The 19,906-nt window shown below is 41.2% G+C and overlaps 1 protein-coding gene across 1 annotated transcript in view; it reads left to right on the plus strand.

The window, feature by feature from the left end:
• Positions 1 to 19,906, plus strand: part of LOC130678845 (SPATS2-like protein) — a 62,571-nt gene that overhangs the window by 32,512 nt on the left and 10,153 nt on the right. The window contains exon 6 of the mRNA XM_057504321.1: positions 14,957 to 15,015. Coding sequence (XP_057360304.1) covers positions 14,957 to 15,015 — 59 coding nt within the window. The remainder of the gene's footprint in view (positions 1 to 14,956; positions 15,016 to 19,906) is intronic.

Raw genomic sequence — 19,906 nt, forward strand, 5'->3', positions numbered from 1 at the left:
CGTGTCCCACATCCCAGCTTGCTGCTCCTTGGCTGCCCAAATAATGTCAAATTCTTGGGGCATGCAGCCTTGGAACAACTTCCATTTGAGTCCAAATAAGAGACGGTCTCTTCTTTTGCTTGTTTATCACATAGCAGGATTCTTTCCTCATTGGTCGGTTCCCCCAGCTGTTCCCCAAGCTTTTAACAGCTTTTTGGTTAATACCTGGCTTTCCATCTAATGCTAAACACCTGGTTTTTCTCTGCTCATTGGGCATTTTATTTGTTCTCTTTGTGAATTACTTAACATTGACTGAAAAATGGTGCCTATAAACTGATATTTACTTCTCTTCATTCCAAAGTATATGTGGATGCATACACTATAATTAAAACCCTTAGAGCTTTGTGGTCGTTCTTGGCCGAGGTACCACTCCCAGAGATGCTGGTGTCACTGGTCTGAAGTGGACCCAGGAATAGATTCTCACTGGTTTTTTCAAAGAATTCTAGGTGATTCTTTTGTGCATTTGTGGTTGAAAACCATGGGTTGAGAATCCTGCAAAGTGGGGAGTGACACTGAGCACTGTTCTCAATGGGAGAATTTGCCCCCCTGCCCACCAGGAGACTCTTGGCAAGTCTGGAAATATCTTTGGTTGTCACAACTGTGGGGAGAGAGTGCTGCTGGCATCCAGGAGGAAGAGGCCAGGGATGCTGCTAAATACCCTGGAATGCACAGGACAGCCACCCCCCACCCCATAATGAGGACTTACCTGTCCCAAGACATCAATAATTGTGACAAAGCCTGGGTGAGAGGAAAGGGAGAGAAAGAGTGCCTGGTGCTGCTCGCTGGCTGTGGCTCCCGGAGGGAGGGGCAGGGGTTCCTCCCTTCGCGACACCTCTGAGCACCTGCCGGCCCCACCACCCGGCCCCAGTTGCCCTCCTAATCCACTGCTGGAGGGGTGAGTGAGGAAACTTCCTTTCCAGTTATTTACATACCCACAAGCATAATCGTAGTGTCTTTTCTTTTCATATCAGTGCAGTAGGGAATCCTTTTTCCCATGCTGCCTGGAACATAAACCTAGCTACACATTTGAAAGGTCAAAATTATGTTTTGGTCTCCTTAAGACCAGAAAAACAATTATATTGAAGTGTAGAAAAAACAAAGGCTTTACTATTTTTGTCTATTTTTCATTATAGGTTTCAACTCAGTTCTCAGGAAAAATGGAAAAATTAAGAACCAGAGGTTGTATTTAACAATAGACAGTCACTTTCATTAGCCATTCTGTCTCTACCTGCATCTTGTTCTCGTTTTACAATAAAACCAAATATTGCGGTGTGGACCAGGATTAGGATGAAGATCTGAGGCATGTAATGATAAATAACAGTAGGGAATTGTTCCGTTAAGTATCTGTTTAGGGGATTAATATTTTTCTTTGACTTCAGCCAGGCAGCAAAATTACTTAGTGTTCCTGGGCATACATGGCATATGTCCAGCTATTCTAATGCCAGTGACATCCTCAGGTGTGCCAGCCCTTGTGCTATTTAAACTGAATGAAAACAGAAAGTCTTCTTGCGTTTCTTACTGTGCAGTAGTGGATGAACAAATGCATGTTGACCATTTAATTACCCTCTCCTAATTAAGAGAATCATTAGAATTGTGGCACTGTGTATAGTCGGGTTAGATAAGCATAGGAAAAATATGTATCAGGTGAAACAGGACTTAAAATCAGAACTGTGTCACACTTCTGTGACACAAGCAAACCTGGGTTTTGAGTTCAGTCACATGGAGGATGTTGACGTAAGCATGGGTAAAGCGTAGAGACTCCATTTTAAAGCCACGTAGCTAAAATAGCATGCATTCTTAGTGCACCACCAGCCTGAAAAGTATGTGGGTAGCATGCGGTCCATAAAAAAAAAAGTGATGCTTTTCTATGCACCATGCATCAAGGAATGATTGTAATGGGATTACCAGTGGAGCTGACATTAGGAATCTTTTCAGCCATTTAGCATTGTTAAGTAATAATTTTACAGACATCAGTTCCCTATTAAAATATTGGCCAGTGTCTTAAATGACTGCTAGATTTTGCCAGCTCCTTGGACTATATGTATAATGAAGACCAAAATCAAGAGTTTGCATTGTAATCTTTTATGGTTTTTAAAAGAAATTTAATAAAAGGTCTCTATGTCATTGTGCTCTGGAAATGAATATAATCTACCCATTGATCAAAGCCTGTACAAACAAGACTTTAAGACTGATCCCTTTCCTTCACATCAAATGGTTTTTCTAAGGGCCCACCTGCTTGTGACTTGTACAAAGGAAATTAAACAAAACCTATCCCTTCTCTCTACCCCCAATATTTGAGATTATGCCAGCATATTAAAAGAATGCACAGCATGAAAATGAATGTACACCTGGCAAAGGATATCACAGTAACTGAAGAGGCTAATAAATACATGTGTGCCTCAAGAGAGCTGTATATATGGTTTCTGTTGCTGTCCTAGCTGACAAATTGCCCAAAATGACTCCTTTTCCTTACTTTGCACCAGTCCAATAAACAGAAATAAGCTCCAGGATCCATTCTGAAATTGTGTAGAGGGTAAATACCATATACATGGAGAACTCAAGGTTCCTATGACTTTGTAACTAAGGAAGGTCCCCATGGTACAGTGTACTGCAGATCTTGCCTTGTTTGTGAATATGTATCATTCTAAAGAGTTGCAGCTTGCTCTTTAGAGGTGAAAGCTTCTCTTCCTGCTTTCTTTACTCGCCGAGGTTTTTCTCCATGTTCGATGTTTCCCTGGGGTCATTGCAAGGACTGGGTGAATCAATCAACATGAAGGAAGAGCTGGTTGATAAATTTAAAAAGTACAGAATCAAAACCACAGTGAGATATTACCTCACACCAGTTAGAATGGCCACTATCCAAAAGACAAGAAATAACAAGTGTTGGCAAGAATGTGGAGTAAATGAAACCCTCCTACACTGTTAGCTGGAATGTAAATTGGTGCAGCCACTATGGAAAGTAGTATGGAGGTTCCTCAAAAAACTTTAAATAGAAATATACAACACAGTAATCTCACTTTTAGGAATTTACCCAAAGAAAAGAAAATGTCTGTATCAAAAAGATATATTCCCTCTTATGGTTATTGGTGCATTATTTACAATAGCCAAAATAGGGAAGCAACAGATGTCCATCAGTAGATGAATGGATAAAAAAAGAGGTGGTACATATACACAATGGAATATTATTGAGCCACAAAAAAGAAAGAAATCTGGCCACTTGCAACATGGGTGGACCTAGAGGTATTATGCTAAGTGAAATAAGCTAGGTGGAGAAAGATTAATACCATATGATTCCACTTATATGTGGAATCTAAAATTAAAAAAAAAAACAAAATGAACAAAACAGTGGTAGACTTATAGGCCCTGAGAAGTGACTAGTAGTTACCAGTGGGGAGGGGCTGGAGTGGGTGAGCAGGGTGAGATAAAGAGACACATAATATCAATAATAATATAACTTGGTCATGGGGATGATAGTGCTGCATGGAGAACATGTCAATGGTTCTGTAACATCTTTCTATGTTGACAAGACAGTAACTACACTAGTTGGGGTGGGGATTTAATAATGGGTGTAACTGTTGAATCACTATGTTGTATACTTGAAACTAAAATAATATTGTATACCAACTGTACTTCAGTAAAAATAAGTGAATAAATAAAAGACTAAATGTTAAAATAAAAAAAAAAGTACAGAACTGGCCTTTTTGGTTTTGGTATAGTCCCCGGGAAACCAGCATAAATAGCATCTTGTATTAATAGCCTTTCTGAGCTACATGTGTGATTACCTCCATACGTTATGTCAGCTGCACACTCAGCATTGGAGGCCAGCTTTCCTTTCACTGCTGCCTTCTTTGGGGAATAATAGACCCACAGTAAGAGCTGGAGGACAACAATTTGATACTGATTTCAGCTTGAAATCTGAAAAGATTTCTGAATCTTTTCAGTCAATGAAAGCTACCAATCAAACCAGCTTGGTGACATGCTCTTGAATAGGAATTGTTAGTTGTCACCATAGAATAGAAATATAAAAAGGAATTAAGCCATTTGTCCCATCTATACAATCCCAGAGGGAGAGTATGTATCTTTTGTGTGTGTGTGTGTGTGTATGTGTATGTATGTTTAAAATTTACAACATAATCCATTTTCACTGGGAAAGAAATAAGTTTGTTCTTGTAGGTTACTTTATAAATATAAAGTAAGTTACAGTTTAAAAAGTGGGATGTCTTAAATCACAGTTTCAGAATGGATCTTGGAGCTTATTTCTGTTTATTGGACTGGTACAGAGCAAGACTCTAGTCTCTTAGAGTGAGAGCAAGGAGTTATTTGGGGCAATTTGTCAGCTAGAACAGCAACAAATTATATAAAAGCAACTCAAAAAAATTCTTTGTGTATATACTACATTGTTCCTCCAATGACTGTAAATCTCTGGTTGTTAGCAGGCCATATTGTAACAGAAGTCACATTTTCTGAGGCTTATTATTCACTTAATTAGGAGGCATGAGGTGTAGCGTTAGTTAGAATAGGGTTTAAATCTCATCTTCACATATTCTAGCTCTGAAGACGGTTGAGTTTCTAAACTGCTCAGCTACAAAATAGGGACGCTGTCAGTTTCTAGGGATTTTATGAAGATTCGTGTACAAGATATGCATTTCTCAGATCATACTAGAAAATCTCTAGCCTGGCCCATGACAGAAGTTCAATCTAGGTTGGTTCTCTTCCCTTTCAGATAAGCATTTAGTAGACTTCTTTCCCTCTATACCAAGACACTTTCCCTTTCTATTTATTTAATGTGCAGCAGATCCCAGCTATGAGTCATGGATATTTCATCACAGCTTTTGACCTTTCACTGCATGATGAAGAGAGAAGGACCCCTGATTCTGAAGGGCTACAGGTGACACCAGATCAGCCCCCTTCCCCTTTCACATCTTGCCAGGCCTCTCCACCTTCTCTTTGCCTTTCTTCATTCATCCACCCCACAGGTAGATGCATGTGTGACAAGCTGGTGCTTCTCATACTTTGGAATGCACGGGTAGCATGTGGGCTCTGTTTCCAGAGACTCTGATTATGTAGGTGTCAGGCGGGGACCAGGAATCTGCCTTTAATGAGTACAGTGGGTACCAATGTAAGTGGTCTAAGGACCACACTTGAGGAAGCACTGCTAAACATACTGAGGGTTAAAAGACAATCTCTTTCCTAAAAAAAAAAAAATCCAAGTTCTAATGAGAGTAGACAGAAGCAAGCTGTGTAATGCTGTAAGGCAAAAACTGTAATGGAGCTGTGTAAGGAGGAGCAGAAAGTCTACACTGGCTGGTTAGTTAGGGAAGGGTCCATGGCAGATATGACATTTGAGCTGGCTTCTGAAAGAAGGCTAGATATTTGCCAGACTGCAAAGGGAGAGCGAGGATTCCAGCCAGAGGAAACAACACTTGGAACCAGAAGCAAGAGAGGCCACAGTATGCTTGGGGAGCAGTACATTCCCTGTCTCACTCCATCAGTGAGTGAATTTTGAGCACATCCCTCTCACACCAAGAAATACATGTTTGGATCATATATGTGTACTACTGTTAATCTGTATACTAAAGATTAGGAAAGTCTACCTCTTAAAATAAAAAGTTAGTACATGGGGTTTAATATTTTATTATTTTAAATTTTTAAAAAATATTTTTTAATATTTTGTACTTTCATTATGTAACATTTATTATTGGGAAGGCAGTGGGCTAGGGCAGTTCCTGAAGAGGAGCGGCAGCATGCGAGACTAGAGATGCTGGTGGGGGGAGCCGTCCCGCCCCTCCCCTTTCCGAGAGAGCCGAGGACCCTGGGAGCCCACCCAGAGGCCAGGCACACTCTCAGCTCGGCCGGCAGCCTTGGCTGGATGTGGGCCAGCGTTTCTGTGGCTTCTTGTGCCACATCGGTGTCTTCTAGTTTCTGTTCTTAAGTTACTTGTGTTCAACAACCCCCAGCTCACACCCCCAAAAGAAAAAAAATTGAAAAGAAATGCAACAGTGTTGAGAGTGGTTGGCTCTTTTTAGGATATGAGGCAAAGACATATTTTGCCTTATTTTGTTTCATTTTGAAATTTGTTTTATTGTGTCCTGCTTTCTATATTTTCCATTTTTTTAAATGAGCGTGTAAACTGAGGTAAAAAATGTGAGGTGTGTTACCTCAGTTCCGTAAATGGTGCCCTTGTGTTGTAAGACGTGAACATCCACAGTTGAAATTTTGCTTTCTTTTCCCAGAGATAAAGTTTTACTTTTGTTTTTTTTGTTCAAGGGGGTGGTGGTGAATCATATAATTTTTATAGCTATGGAAACTGAAATACAGCTACTTTCCATGAAGAGTGATCTCTGTGGAAAACAAAGAGATAATTAGCAAAGATGAGAAATTACATTACTAAGCAAAATCATATTAAAAGTCTGAATAGAGGTATATGAAGATTATAGATTTTTTAGCTGAATATGTGGTTTTGTGGGGTTTATAGAACTTACAATATTTTGCAATCTGATATCATTTTTAAAATATCAAGAAGAAAAAGGAATCCCTGCAGTTGGTTTGTTCAGTTAACTCTGTCCTTTTTGAGGAGTGCCAGGATTTTACAAGTGTTGGAAATTAGTCCTCATGCTAAATCTGCACGTGTCTCATTCCAGCAATGCACCTCAGACAGCACGACAAAATAGTCATTAACTGTGATTTAAATCACTTCACGATTCCAGCCCTCAGAATAAAGAACCCCAATTCTAAAAAGAATGCAGGTTGTTGTAAGGCCTAAATGCAAAGATCTGTTCAGAGAAGATGACGGACCCAAGAATCCCAACAAAGAACTTAACAGAGCCAGCCGCTCGATAACGAGCCCTGAGTTGTATTGGCAATGGCAGAAGTGGAGTGGGCTAGGCGAGGGGGTCCTGGGGTGGACTTCTGAGGACACGATCACACGGCAAGTGGAGGAAAAGGAACCATGGGGTGGGTGAGTGGTGGGACAGTGACCAGCATACAGAGTACAAGGGAGGGGACAGGCTGGGGGTGTGGGGAGGAAAAATAATGTTCTCTTTACCCTTCTGAGCTCTCAGTTGGCACTCCTAAGAAAAGAGGGATTAACAAGAGAAAAACAAACTAGTTTTATTAACAGTTTATTAATGATTAGATGTATACCTCTAATACATTGGGAGAGGTCCAGGGAAAAATGAAGAACCCAAAGAGGTGGCTTAGAATTCAGGGGTAAACACCATCTTACCAGGGAAAAGGCTGGGGGAGTTGGGGAGGAGATGTAAGCCCCTTAAGAGAGAGTAAGTGGCTTTTAGGAAGGATGAAGGGGCCCGTAGAATAGACAGAAGGTGGGACTAGTTTGTGGCAACATGCGTCTGGGTGTGGTGTTGACTTCTAGTCTCCTCTCCTGTGACAAGAGTCAGCAAACCACCTGGTTGGTGAAACTCCTGGGGAGGTAGAGGATTTATGATGATTGAGTTCTGTCTTCAGGCAGGTAAGGGGAGTTCAGAGAAAGCCTCTCACTGCATTTGCTATTGTTCGGGTGCCTCACCTCACATTAATCAACATACCAAAGTGCCCATTAGGGAGTGGCATACACTGGTACTCTTCAGGAGGCAGAAGAGAAAGGAGGTGTTGGAAGTGGCAGCACGCCAGAGCATGAGCGCCATGTGCAGGCACCAGCCGTAAGTGTTAGAGCTGCCGGGCCTCCTGCCTAGGAAGAGAAGCACACATGGTCTTGCTGCATTTGTGCCTGTCAAGCCCGAGACACAAGCTTTGTTGACAGCAGTGACAGCTGAGAAAGGAGTAAGCTGAAACTCCTAAGTGGTCTTGCCCTGGGTCAGAGAAGTCCTGGTAACACTGGGGAAGTTGGGCTGGAAAAGGCATCTGTGGTAGCAGTACCTTCAGTGTCGAAAGGAGTTTCTCCACCTGGTGGGCAAACCCTCTCATGCATAGATGCCAAAACTCCTGGGTGGTACAGGCAGCCTATTCCATCAGCTCCAGCATCCCAGCTCAAAGCCCACAGAGTGGCCGCTGGGTCTGCCAGGAGCTCATCTGGCCTCCTCTGGGCAGTCCCAGTTCCTACTCCCAAGGCAGCGGTAAGGAGCAGAGCCCACAGTGGAGGGTTAGGGGCAATGTTTTTACATTACCTTTCTCTTTAGTGAAAGAAACAGAAATTCTTTATACGAAAAGTCTGGCTTGATGGCTTGTTAAGCATTTGCATGCTTTATGCTTTTTGGTACAGGCCAGAAAGCAGACACATCACCTTAGCATTCATTAGAATCCCTTCTCCCAACAATTCCCACCTTCTTTCTCTCTGACGGGCTGGGGGACAGGTGGCTCTTCCTCAGCAGGACACCCTGCCTACACCTGCTGGGGCCTCGTCTCCTGCCTGAGGCCCAACCCCGCTGGCTTTGTGCAGCTGGGGAGTTAAGGTAGCTCCAGCTGGAGCTCTCCATCCACAAGGAGGTCCTGAAGCAAAAGTGTCTGGGATGAGAGGGTCCCAGCCAACTTCTCTCACTATAGCCTCCCTGAGGCAAACTCGTGGAGATGAAATGTGGCCTAGTTTTAACTCTTTAACATCTAACTCTGGCTGCCACTGAAGATCGATTTCTTTAGATTTCCTTTGAAATTCTGCTTTCATTCCTCCATATCCACCGGCCGGCTGTGCTCGCCAGCTTATCACCCACTGGCAGTCCTGCGGCTGCTCCCTCTCATGGCATCTTTATTAATGAAGCACCCCAGACGTGAGTGGCTGGTGCCGGCTTCCAGATGAAGCGATCTTGTCATTCAGTGTCTTAGTTTTTGAATTTAAAGAGCAGAAGATGATAAATCTATCCCTGCTGAAGTGCCTTTCTGATTCTTTTTATTATTGTTATTATTACTCCTCTATAGAAAGGAGTGGAGACAGTGGAAACATTTTTATAAAATGACACTTTATCTCTGTGATTAACTATATAATAAACCATAAAGCCTTTGCCATGGTAATCTCCTTCTCCTTACACCTTATTGCCTTAATAATAAAAGGTTCCTTATGGCAACAGAATAAAATTTTACTCTCTAGGCAGTTTAGGTTAAATGAGATGTGTTTTAGGGAAGGATAAAGGGCGTATCCAAAGCATGTGAGGTCAGCATGGGTTTTGTGTGAGCTCAGTTTATGTAGAACATGTTCGATGTACCCTAAGTGTGGTGCCCTCTAGAGGACTCTGTCCCACGGTTCAGAGAACTTGTAGTGGTCAGTGAAAAGCCAGTGACAGAGTTCTGTGTATTCCTCCAGGTACAGAGGATCACTACTGAAAAGCACAAGTATTCAAAACCTCGAATTGCAAATGATTCGTGGGGAGAAAGCACAAATCTCAATAATTTATTACCACCACCATTTGCAAGCAGAATCATCAACACCCTGTTCTGATTCTGAGCCAAAACACTCTGTGGTTTGGTGTAGAGTTTTACTGTATTTATATGTTTATTATGTCTCAAATGATTAGATTCCATCAATGACAAAAATTATACAAATTTTTGCATAAACATGATGTATATGCAAGCATTGGAGTACATCAATTAAGAAAGTTTCATTATTATCCCATAGGAAAATGAATATATTGTCTTCCTTTACATTCATCACTCTCAAGCAGTTTTTGTTGAGCAAACCACAATCTAGTATCATAAAGTTGAGCAGAAGTTTTTTTTAAATGCAGAGTTTCTCTGAAGAATTGTTGATTAAGGAAGACTCAAAGGTAATGAGATGAGGAAAGGCAAGGTTGGGAAGACAAGTTGTCTTCCAGCAGAGGGAAGGGCATGTGCCAAGGCCCTGTGGTGAGGAGAGCTCATACCTCCTGAGGTGCAGTGAAGCTTAAACAAGATCATCACAGTGAGGCACTGGTGCTCCACTTAATGTGCCTCACACACAGGAAGCACTCAGAAGTATTAGTTATCAGTTCTCATGTTGAGGCAGCTCAGGGCTGACATTTGTCTACACAGGCATACCTCAAAAGTGAGTGTGTGACTTGTCTGCTTCCCCAGGAAGAAGGTAGTCCACAACACTGTGATTTTTTTCTGTGACTGTTCAGCTCTCTGAGGTCATTCGTCTCAAAGACCCTCCGTCCTTCCTTTATGACTGGCAACTCCATACCAGGGTTTAACCCAGCACCATCTGTCCATGCCCAGCACCCTACATCCTTACCCAGTCTGCAGAGTTGTTTTTTGTGAGGCAGTACTTCAGTGTGTATCTCAGTCTTAGTACCTTTACAAAGTTGCAAATGGCACTGATGAAATTCCTCGTGCAGCAGGCTGTGTCACCAGGCCTTGTGCACCTTTGGGAGGTTTTAGATGCAGTCTTCCCTCTCTGACCCTTCCTTTGGTGTCTGGGTCACAGCTTGGTGTGATGCTGGCTCCACACTGTCTGACGGCCTGCCAGACCTTTGCAACTTCGTCCCTTCATTCCCACTTTCCACAGCATTCTTCCCTTTGGCAAGTCTGCTGCCTTGCAAACAAAATCCAAGGGAAACCTTAGGTGCTCCTTTATTGCGGTGCATGAGGAAGGTGCAAGGGAGCTGCCTTGGGCGGGCACCGGAGCCAGGTTTGCATTTGTCGCTCAGTTCTGAGCAGGACACTGACTCAGCACAGAGTCCTTGGCTTGCCCTCAGGCTCACGAGTTTTGAAATCAGGCATACATAGCAGTGCTTCAATTACTAAGGTGCTTGAGGACAATCTTTGTTGAAATATCCAGAGGAATGGAAGCATGGTTTGATGCTATTCACAGGCTATTTTATGTGCTCAAGTGGGCATTAGGCAGACAAATAATTTATTGTGGAAACTTTCATCCCTCCTGTCGCTAGCCCAGGAGGCCTGAACTAACCATTGTATGAACATCCAGCTTGGTTTCACTTGTGTTAGACTGGAGATAAGGATTACACCCCGAAGGTCCATCTCGCAGACATTCTAGGCACATAATTATGTTAACAAATATAAAAAACAGAAAGCTACCATGATCTTGAAGCTGGTAAAGAAATTAGCAAAGGTCTCCTCCTATGCCTTTCTCCCAACCCAACATACCCACAGGCTGCAGGGTTCCCAGCCTCCGGGGTCTGTGGCCTTGTTTAGGGGACTATGAGAGGCCATCCTAGCCTTCTCACTGCCTTCTGCTCTTCCCCACCCAGGGGAAGTGTAAAGACACCCAGTCATCCATCAGTGAATGCATCTCCTCTAGTTGTGAGCCTCACATGCTCTCAAAACCTAGACATTCTAATTGTAAGGTTTCTGGTTGACTGAGGGTAGGGGACGCCTCATTTCCTCTTGCCATCATCATTTTCTTCCCTCTCCATCTGTTTTTCATTCTTCCCCAGTAAGTTTGGCAGGTCCTCTCGCCTTCCTCTCGGCTCTCCTCAGAAGAGTGTGGGCTCCACAGGGATGGCAGGAATCATTTTTTAATCCCAAGCTGTATCCCAGCCCCAGCGCCCTTGCCTGGCGTATCGCAGGCACTCAGCATTCAGTGGGCAAATGTTCCACTAGCCCGCCCCTTCCTCATGCTCTTTGTGACATATCCCTGCACAGCCCTTCTTCACTTCCCTGGGGAGACAGTGGAGCACAGGGTTCCGGCAAGCCTCACATGACCTGTAGACCTTAAGTCAGCTGGGGGATTACAGCTGACGTATGTTCCAAAAACGTTGTCCTGTGCTCCTGTTCCCAGTCCTATAGCTGTTAGAAGCTCTCCCTAAGATTTGTGCCACTTCTGGGGGCAGGGGAGGCACTGAACATGCTCATGCTCACTCAGCCTTCAAGCTGTTGCCTCTTCCCCTCTGTTCAGCCTTGCATTGACCCAAATACGAAACCCAGCCACTTCCTCAGTGTCTGTGTGTGTGTGTGTGTGTGTGTGTGTGTGCACTTGCACACACTGACCGCTCCCACCAGGCAGACTGAAGATCTAGACGTCCCAAGCAGGACTCCTGGAAGTTCTTTGTCCCTCCCCATTGCTGTGATTTCTCCCACTCTTCACCCTACACAGCTCTTGGGCTTCCTCCTCTCCTGCCTCCCTTTTCTAGAGGGGATAAAAATTCAAAATATTTTTTCAGGCCGAGTAGCTTAACCATATTGTAGAATTTGGGCTCCTGACTCCAGATCCCTAAGTCTTCACCTTATTGCCCTTACAGCTTATTACCCCTTAGCCTTGTTTGCCTAAACTAGCATAGAACTGCCCTCTCTAAGACGGCTGTAGAATGAAAACAAACAAACAAATGAAAACGCTCGAACTCTATTGTGGCTACATGTGTGAGCTTGGCAGAGAATCTAAATATATCTCATAATCACAGGAGCAGGAGCCTATTGACCTAACCCAGAATTTCATACAATTAGCAAAAACATGCTGGTTTATAAATAGGTGGTCTCTGGAAAGAAGTGTTAAGAAGCTGGTAACAATGGACTCCTTCAGGGAGGGGAACTAAGTTGGGACAGAGGTGGAATAAAGACTTCCTTGTCACCAGACACCTTTCTGTATCATGTATTCCCTGCATCATAACTATATAATATCATAAGTAAGGCTCAGGTGTCCTGATGTGCTGGTCACACCAAAGTGATCATATCGAGTAACCTTAAGTCAGATGCGTCATGGGGAATAGCTGATACCTATTCTTGATGGCTTAGGCTTAGAGCCCAGTTCTGGAGAATTTCCTATTCTCAGTACACATCAGTTCTTTCCATTAGGATTTCCTGGTTGGAAAGAGCTGAGTTCCTCAGTACATAGTCCTTACTCTCCAAGTGTTTAGGTCACATGATCCGGATGAAAAGCGCCAAAACTATTGATGTGTCCCAGAAACTGCTTCCTACCTTGACAATTATTACAAAATATTTCCTTATAAGAGGAAATTAATTTTCAACACACTTTACATTTTAAAAGTACATCTGATGGAAGGGGAAAAACGTCTGATTGGGAAAGGAAAAGTACATTTGATGGAACAACTGAGTGGTAACACAGATAACTAATGAAACACACTGAATATGAGTTCCTAACTAAACTATCCAAACAAGCAAAAACATCTCATGGGTTACTTTTGGTGGATGCTAAGGAATCAACTATCACTTTGAAAACTAAGAAGTTAAAAAGAGAACTGAGCATTTATCCTGCCTTCCCTGTGCAAACTGCATTTCATGATAACCCAAATAGTTGACATGGAAAATGTCTCTTTATGGAAGAAAGATAATCAATGACTACTACTATTATTTTAAAAAATAGAGGTGTGCTTTTATTTCCTATACATTGGTGATGAGATGTGGAAATTTGAATATATTCAGGTTTGATTTTTTTTTCAGGAGGAATATGTCCCAGTGTGTTGTGTCATTCTGTAACTGCTGATAGAAGTACATAACATAAAGTATTCCTCCTTAAATAAGAAGCAAATCAGAATCTTATCAAATTTCTTTACCTCATAACAAATTTATATAAATAAAAATATAAAAGAATGAATTAAATAATACCATGCAGATGTAGTCAGCAAAACTCAGACTTTGGACAAGCCTACAGAACAAACAAACTGGATTCTTCAGTAAATGAATTGCAAAGGAGAAGAAAAGAGATGCAGGAATTTATAGATTTAAACAGATTTAAAGAGACAATCGACCAGTTGCAATGAATGGGCCTTATTAGGTCATAGTTCAAACTGTTAAAAAATGTATGTGACAACTAGAGAAATCTGAATACTGAGTGGATAGATATAAAATCATTAAGTTAAAATTGATAATTGTTAATGTTTGTAGGCATTATAGTAATTCTGTGGTTATATTACCCAAAAGCACTTATCTTTTTGAGATGCATATTGAAATATTTATGGTTGAAATGAAAATTTTTTAAATCTGGAATCTACACTTACATATACATAAAAACCTGTGAAAGTATATGCAGTTGGCCCTTAAACAGCACAGGGGTTAGGGACATTGAACCCACACATAGTCAAAAACCCATTTGTAACTTTTGACTCCCTGAAAACTTAACTACTAATAGCCTACTGTTTACTGGAAGCTCCACTGATAACATGAACAGTTCATTAATATGTATTTTATATGTTACATGCATTATATACTATATTCTTACAATAAAAAGTAAGCTAGAGAAAAGAGTTTTTCAAATTGTCACAAATCTCAAAAAAGTTTTCAAATACACTTACTGAAAAAATTGCATATAATTGGACTTGTGCAGTTCAAACGTATTATTTAAAGATTACTCATAAAGGGGGTTTCTGAAGATGTGTTGTTTCTGGGAGGAGAACTAGAGTCAAAATGGGAGAAAAATGAACTTTCAGATATTTATTTACTTTGTGCAGGTAATATCTTTCCAAAGGACCAACCAGAAAATAAATTAACTGTAATGAAAAAAAGATAATAAGCCTTGAAATGCTGATTTGGGGGAATGAGAAGGCATAGATTCATATTGTAGGGAATGTGGGTAGATTGATGCAGACCGTATTTCTCAAGGACCTTCTGCACCAGAATTGGGCCCCCGACCCCACACCCACCCCCTGCCAGCTTCAGCCAGAATCTGAAGGGTGAAGCACAGAGACATTTGAGAACTACACACCTCGGTGATCTGAGTGCCAGCTTTTCAAACATTTATCATACTGTTTTGGAATTTTGGAACTCAGAGGGCAAAAATACTCCCAAATTTAAATTCAAAGCAGTGCAATTCTGAAAGTCTGAAAAGGTTTTTTTTTTTAGATTTGCTGACAATGAGTCAATCAGCATAGTGACAGTGACAGTGTCACTACGGGAGCATCCATTCCATGTTGCCTCATTTTGGGGAAGGCAGTGTGCTGCTGGCACCAAAGCATAGAAATATTTATGGCTGTTGTGTATTTTGTTTAATCAAAGTAATTTTTCTTTTATTTTCAGTGTTCACTAAATACTTCTCTTTGATTAAGAATTCTTTGCCTTCGTTTTTGTTTCTTACCCCCAGCATCATTGACAAAGAAGTTTCATTAATGGCAGAAATGGATAAAGTTAAAGAAGAAGCCAGTAAGTAGACACATGGCTGCTTGATTAGGAGCCTCCCAATTAGAAGCAATCCCTGGGCCAGACCACCAGGGGTACGGATTCTGAGTGGGGTCCTAAAATTCACACTGAAATCCCGGCTCATGAGTCCTGCAACCTTAGGCAAGTCACTTACCCCTGGAAGCCTCAGTGATCTCAGGTGGCAAAGGATAGACAGTAGCGTCCTCGGACTAGGGTGTGCGGCAGAATAGGCATCCGCAAACACTGGGCGCCTGCTGAGTTCTTGAGTCCGAGGGACTTTTTACACAATCCTTTTCGCTTCTTCTCCCTTAGGTTCCACTAGCTCACATTTAACAAACTGACTTCTCCTAAAATATTAGCCCCGTTTGAAATTTACTGAAATTTGCCTTAACACACTTAATTACATTTATATATTAATATATACACGTAAATTAATTACATTAATATATTTCTGGTTTCTTTCAAGCACTTCAGATGCCTGACGAGGCAAACTCGCAAAACTAACAGGCAAAGGATTCCAAGCTTTTAAGCAACTCTTCAAAGATGAATAATTCAAACCTGGAGATGTACTAAATGAAGTTTTCTTAAAACACTCCAATTCTGTTTACATAGTCAAATTGGCGGACACCTGAGACCTTAACACCTTAACACCTCAAAAATCAATCGATAACATGTGAGATTGTTTCAAACAGTCCAAACACTCTGCTTAAATAATACATTCAGGTGATCTTAATCATTGCAAGAGTTTTCCTAAGTTTAACACACAGTATTGGCACTCTGGGTTTAATTTGTTATCTTTATACTTATTTCTAAACAATTCCACTGTTGTAAAGTTACTCAGCAACTAGTAGGGTAGATTTATCTAATAGGCTGAGGTTCACGGGTTGGAAATTTCACCTGAGACAAGACTGCTCAGTCAGATCCACATGTGAACATGCTGAGCCCTTATCTTATCATTGAATTCAGTCTGCCATGTTAATGGGAGCCCTAAGACACATATTTTTTAGCTGGGATTTAGTTTTACAATGCTTATCTCTTGTGCAATTTAAATTCTTCATCCTCACCCAAATTTTCTCCAGTGAATTGGATAAATGGCAGCCTGCACCCCCAGACTGGTTTCAGCTAACTTCTTTACCTTTGACTGCAATGCCTTTCTTTTTACCAGAATGAAACCATATTCCCTTGAGCATAATCCAGGTGTCACTTTTTGGAAAATAGCTATCATTATTTTTGTTACTCAGTTTTCCTAAATAATTTTAAGCGATATGTGAGTATCTAAAATACAGCAGGTTTTCATTAAGTAAAACCAAATGTAATCCAGGGTTCAGCTTTGGAATATTTAAGTAGTTGCACAATCCCTTTGATTGTGAAATCACTTTATTCTTAAGAAGTTTGTTTATTCCTTCAGCAAAATCAGATTACCACATGACTTGGGATTTTCCCTGTTTCTCAGGCTATAGCTTATTTTCTTCTTTTCGGTTTCATGTCCTATTAATGAAAATACTAACAGCCAACACAGACACAAAATGTTTCTCCAGCACCAAAACAAAATTCTTAGCACATCACTTTCTAAGAGATTAACAAAATACTTCGGATTTCACATACTCAATCTCCCTTCTTGGGACAGTAATATTAGGTACCAAGATCTGTGGAATTTGGAGCATCTCTGGAGAGCACCCCCATTTTTAAAATCAATGAACATCTTCTGCATGCTTCCTTACGTGCAGTGTACTATTACAGACTCGGGCAAATAACGAACAGCAGACCAGAGGCCCTGCACTCCTGGCGTTGGCAGGTGAGCTGAAGCGGCCAGCTTGGGTCACGCAGTTCACCTCACTTCTGTACGTGGTGCTGCAGCCCCTGGGTTCAGAACTGCCCAGAGCCCTGTGGAAGCCAATTCACATGCACAGGAGGCAAACAGAGCTGAGTTCAAATCCAAGTTTCATCCATTTATTGGATGTATGTCTTTGAACCATTTCATTGACTTCTCAAAGTCTCAGGTCACATGTCAGTAAAGGAACAATAAGAATAGTTTCTATCTCAAAAGGTTATTTAAAGATAAAATGAGAAAATACATGCCCAGCACTTAGCACAGTGCCTGACACGGTATGTGTACAGAGGGAAAAGCATTTATTCTGAAGAGGTTGCTCCGGCCTCCTCGTGGTGAGAGTCCGAGGAGCTGTGCAGTGTCCTCTCGGGTGACACATCTGTGTCCCCAGACAGAAAGGACCCTTGCACGCTGCCCACTCAGAAATGAACTGCCTTTAGAGCACCGTGTCACACTGGCCCCTTTGTGGTTTCAAGAGTGATTTCCACATTTTCTATTTCCTACACATGTTATAAACCATATTTCCTCATTTATAACATAAGTGCCTCTATCCCTCAAGGCACCTAATGAGATGTATTATGTATGTACTTCATAATATTTGTTAAATGAACTATTGTAATTAAGTCAGTGACTACAGGCTGTGGAATCCAATTTTAGTAACTGCAAAAAAAAAGGGAGTAGAGTCTAGATGAATATATCTGACTTTATTAATGATATTTATAGCTAGTCTTTTTGAGTGTACTAAACACTTCACGTAGGTTATCTCATTTAGTTCCCCAATAACCCTACAAGGTGAGCATGATTATTTTACAGATGAAGAAACTAAGCATGTTATAGTACTGTGGTCTCAGACTTTGTCTGTATACACAGGGAATTGAAGACCTAGAGAGGCATATTTTTGCAGAGTCAAATCTACCAGGGATATTGAAGAGAATATTACTTTCTATTAATAGGAACACAGATATATTATGAAGTAAAATGCACAATTCACAAGAATATTTAAGGAATAAAAAGTATTCAAAAGAATCTTTGTGCTCAAAGAGCTCTTTCTGCTCCAGCTCTTGGTCCCCAGGATTTCAAGTATACCCTGTGCCAAGGAGTATTATTTGAGAAGCCCTGAAATTTTCATGGTTCAAGCAATAAGAGCAAGCTCCCAATGTCTTCCAAAAACTGGAAGGAATGTATAAATCCTATTGAGAAAATGGATTTCAGCATACCAGATACTGTTTATAAAAGTAACTAAATAACATTAATCAAGGCATGAAAGCAGTGAAAATCTAGCTGTGTGGAACTATCTCCCTCTAAAAATTTCTGAAAGGATATTGCTTTCAAAACATACTTATTATTCTGTTTTAAAGTCAAGGATCAATGTGTCTCAGGATCTGATCTGTTCTTTGTTTTTGTTTTCTGTGATTGATGTTTTTGAAGTGAAAATGTTGGGATCCCCAAAGAATACTGACTTTAGATCTCTCATATTTTTAAGCCTTTTTCATAATGAGAAAGTTTCTGAAGTGTTAATGAGGCTGTATGTAAAACTCATCCCAACACTTGCTGATGCAAAGTATTCATTTCCATGCACATTTGCATAAGGGTAAACTCAGAATTTATTGTTGATCCTGCACCTGCATTCCTATTTTAGGGGCCGTTTATATCTATTTCTAGAAAATCTTTTGTTTAGTGTGAATGCCAAGCTCTACTTAATCAAAAAGAATGATTCTCCCCAAACGATCCATTTCGGATCCCACAAATGATCCATTAAGAAAAATCAGATCTGTTTAACTGCATAGACAGACACTCAGTGTGGACTGACCCCTCTACTATCTGCTCATCAAGTCTCAGCCTTCAGAATTTCTTTTTTTATCTTTGCAAGAGAAAAGTACCTCGTTTCATCTTCCTACTCGAGAATCGCTTTCTCATGCTCCCTACTTCAGTCCCATCCATATGTGGAATTATAATGGCAAACAAATAAATAATCAAGGTATGAATCTGGACATTCTTCTGTGGCCTCTGTAGAAAAGGAACTTCTGGCCTTCTTTGCACATTCCTTTTAAGTAATGTATTGATTCACTCAATCCTTCATTCAGCAAACATACTGGGCACCCACTGTGTACAGGCCCTAGATGGCATGGACACAGAGAAGTACATGTGCAGCCTCTGCTGTGATTGGAGATGCCTAGAGAGGCCAGGCGGAAACGTGAATGCGCTCAGCAGGGAGGGCGTGACGTGACCATGGCACACTGGGCACGGTGCTCCATCTACAAAAGGCAACAGCTCCTCACTCAGCCTCAGCCAGTTGTTGCCACGTGGGAATGCTGGCCAGCTATATCCAGGAATTCCAGTATTTTAAGAGAATCAGAAATCCAGCTTTCAAATGGAATCTTATTTTCAAATGTGGGCAATTAATTTGTAAATGTAATGTGTGAACCAAACAGAGCATTTGTACTCTGTGGCCAAAAGTGATAATGGGCCAGCTTTTTGTGACTTCTGGTCTGACTAGGTAACCAGGACATCATTCAGCAATACAATGTCTACGCTCAGGTGGAAAATTCTTTCACTCCCCTCATGGAAGCAAGTTTTTCGCCAGCTCCTCTGTATCCTGAAAGACTGCCAGGCACAGATTAGCCTCCGCCCAGCTGCATGGCATTGTAAATGGGAGGCACAGGGAGGCCTGGTAAATAATTAAAGCCTGGTTAGAGTAGTCTGGCAAATGATTAGGCTTTATGAGTTATAGATTAGTTACTTTATTGACATCTCAACATTGGTATCAGCATTAACAAGGTAATGTTTCTCCATCTGTATGAAGAGTGGTTATGGTCTACAGGAAATCTTGACTCTTGATTGCTTCTGAACTTTTGTTTTTTTGAGGTGACTGTTTTTGATATTTATAAATTAGGAACCCTTACCATCAGAAATCATATTGTTTGGTTTTGCGTGTATGCTGGGAATCTAGTCTAATAAAGTGGTTGACCCTTGTTCAGTCAAGAATGAAATATGAATTTGACATGCATATCATCTTAGTTGGATGGAATTCTCTTTTTGTGTAACTCAGAATGCTTGTCCAAAAGA

This window comes from Manis pentadactyla, chromosome 6, assembly GCF_030020395.1.
Source record: "Manis pentadactyla isolate mManPen7 chromosome 6, mManPen7.hap1, whole genome shotgun sequence".
Lineage (NCBI taxonomy): Eukaryota > Metazoa > Chordata > Mammalia > Pholidota > Manidae > Manis > Manis pentadactyla.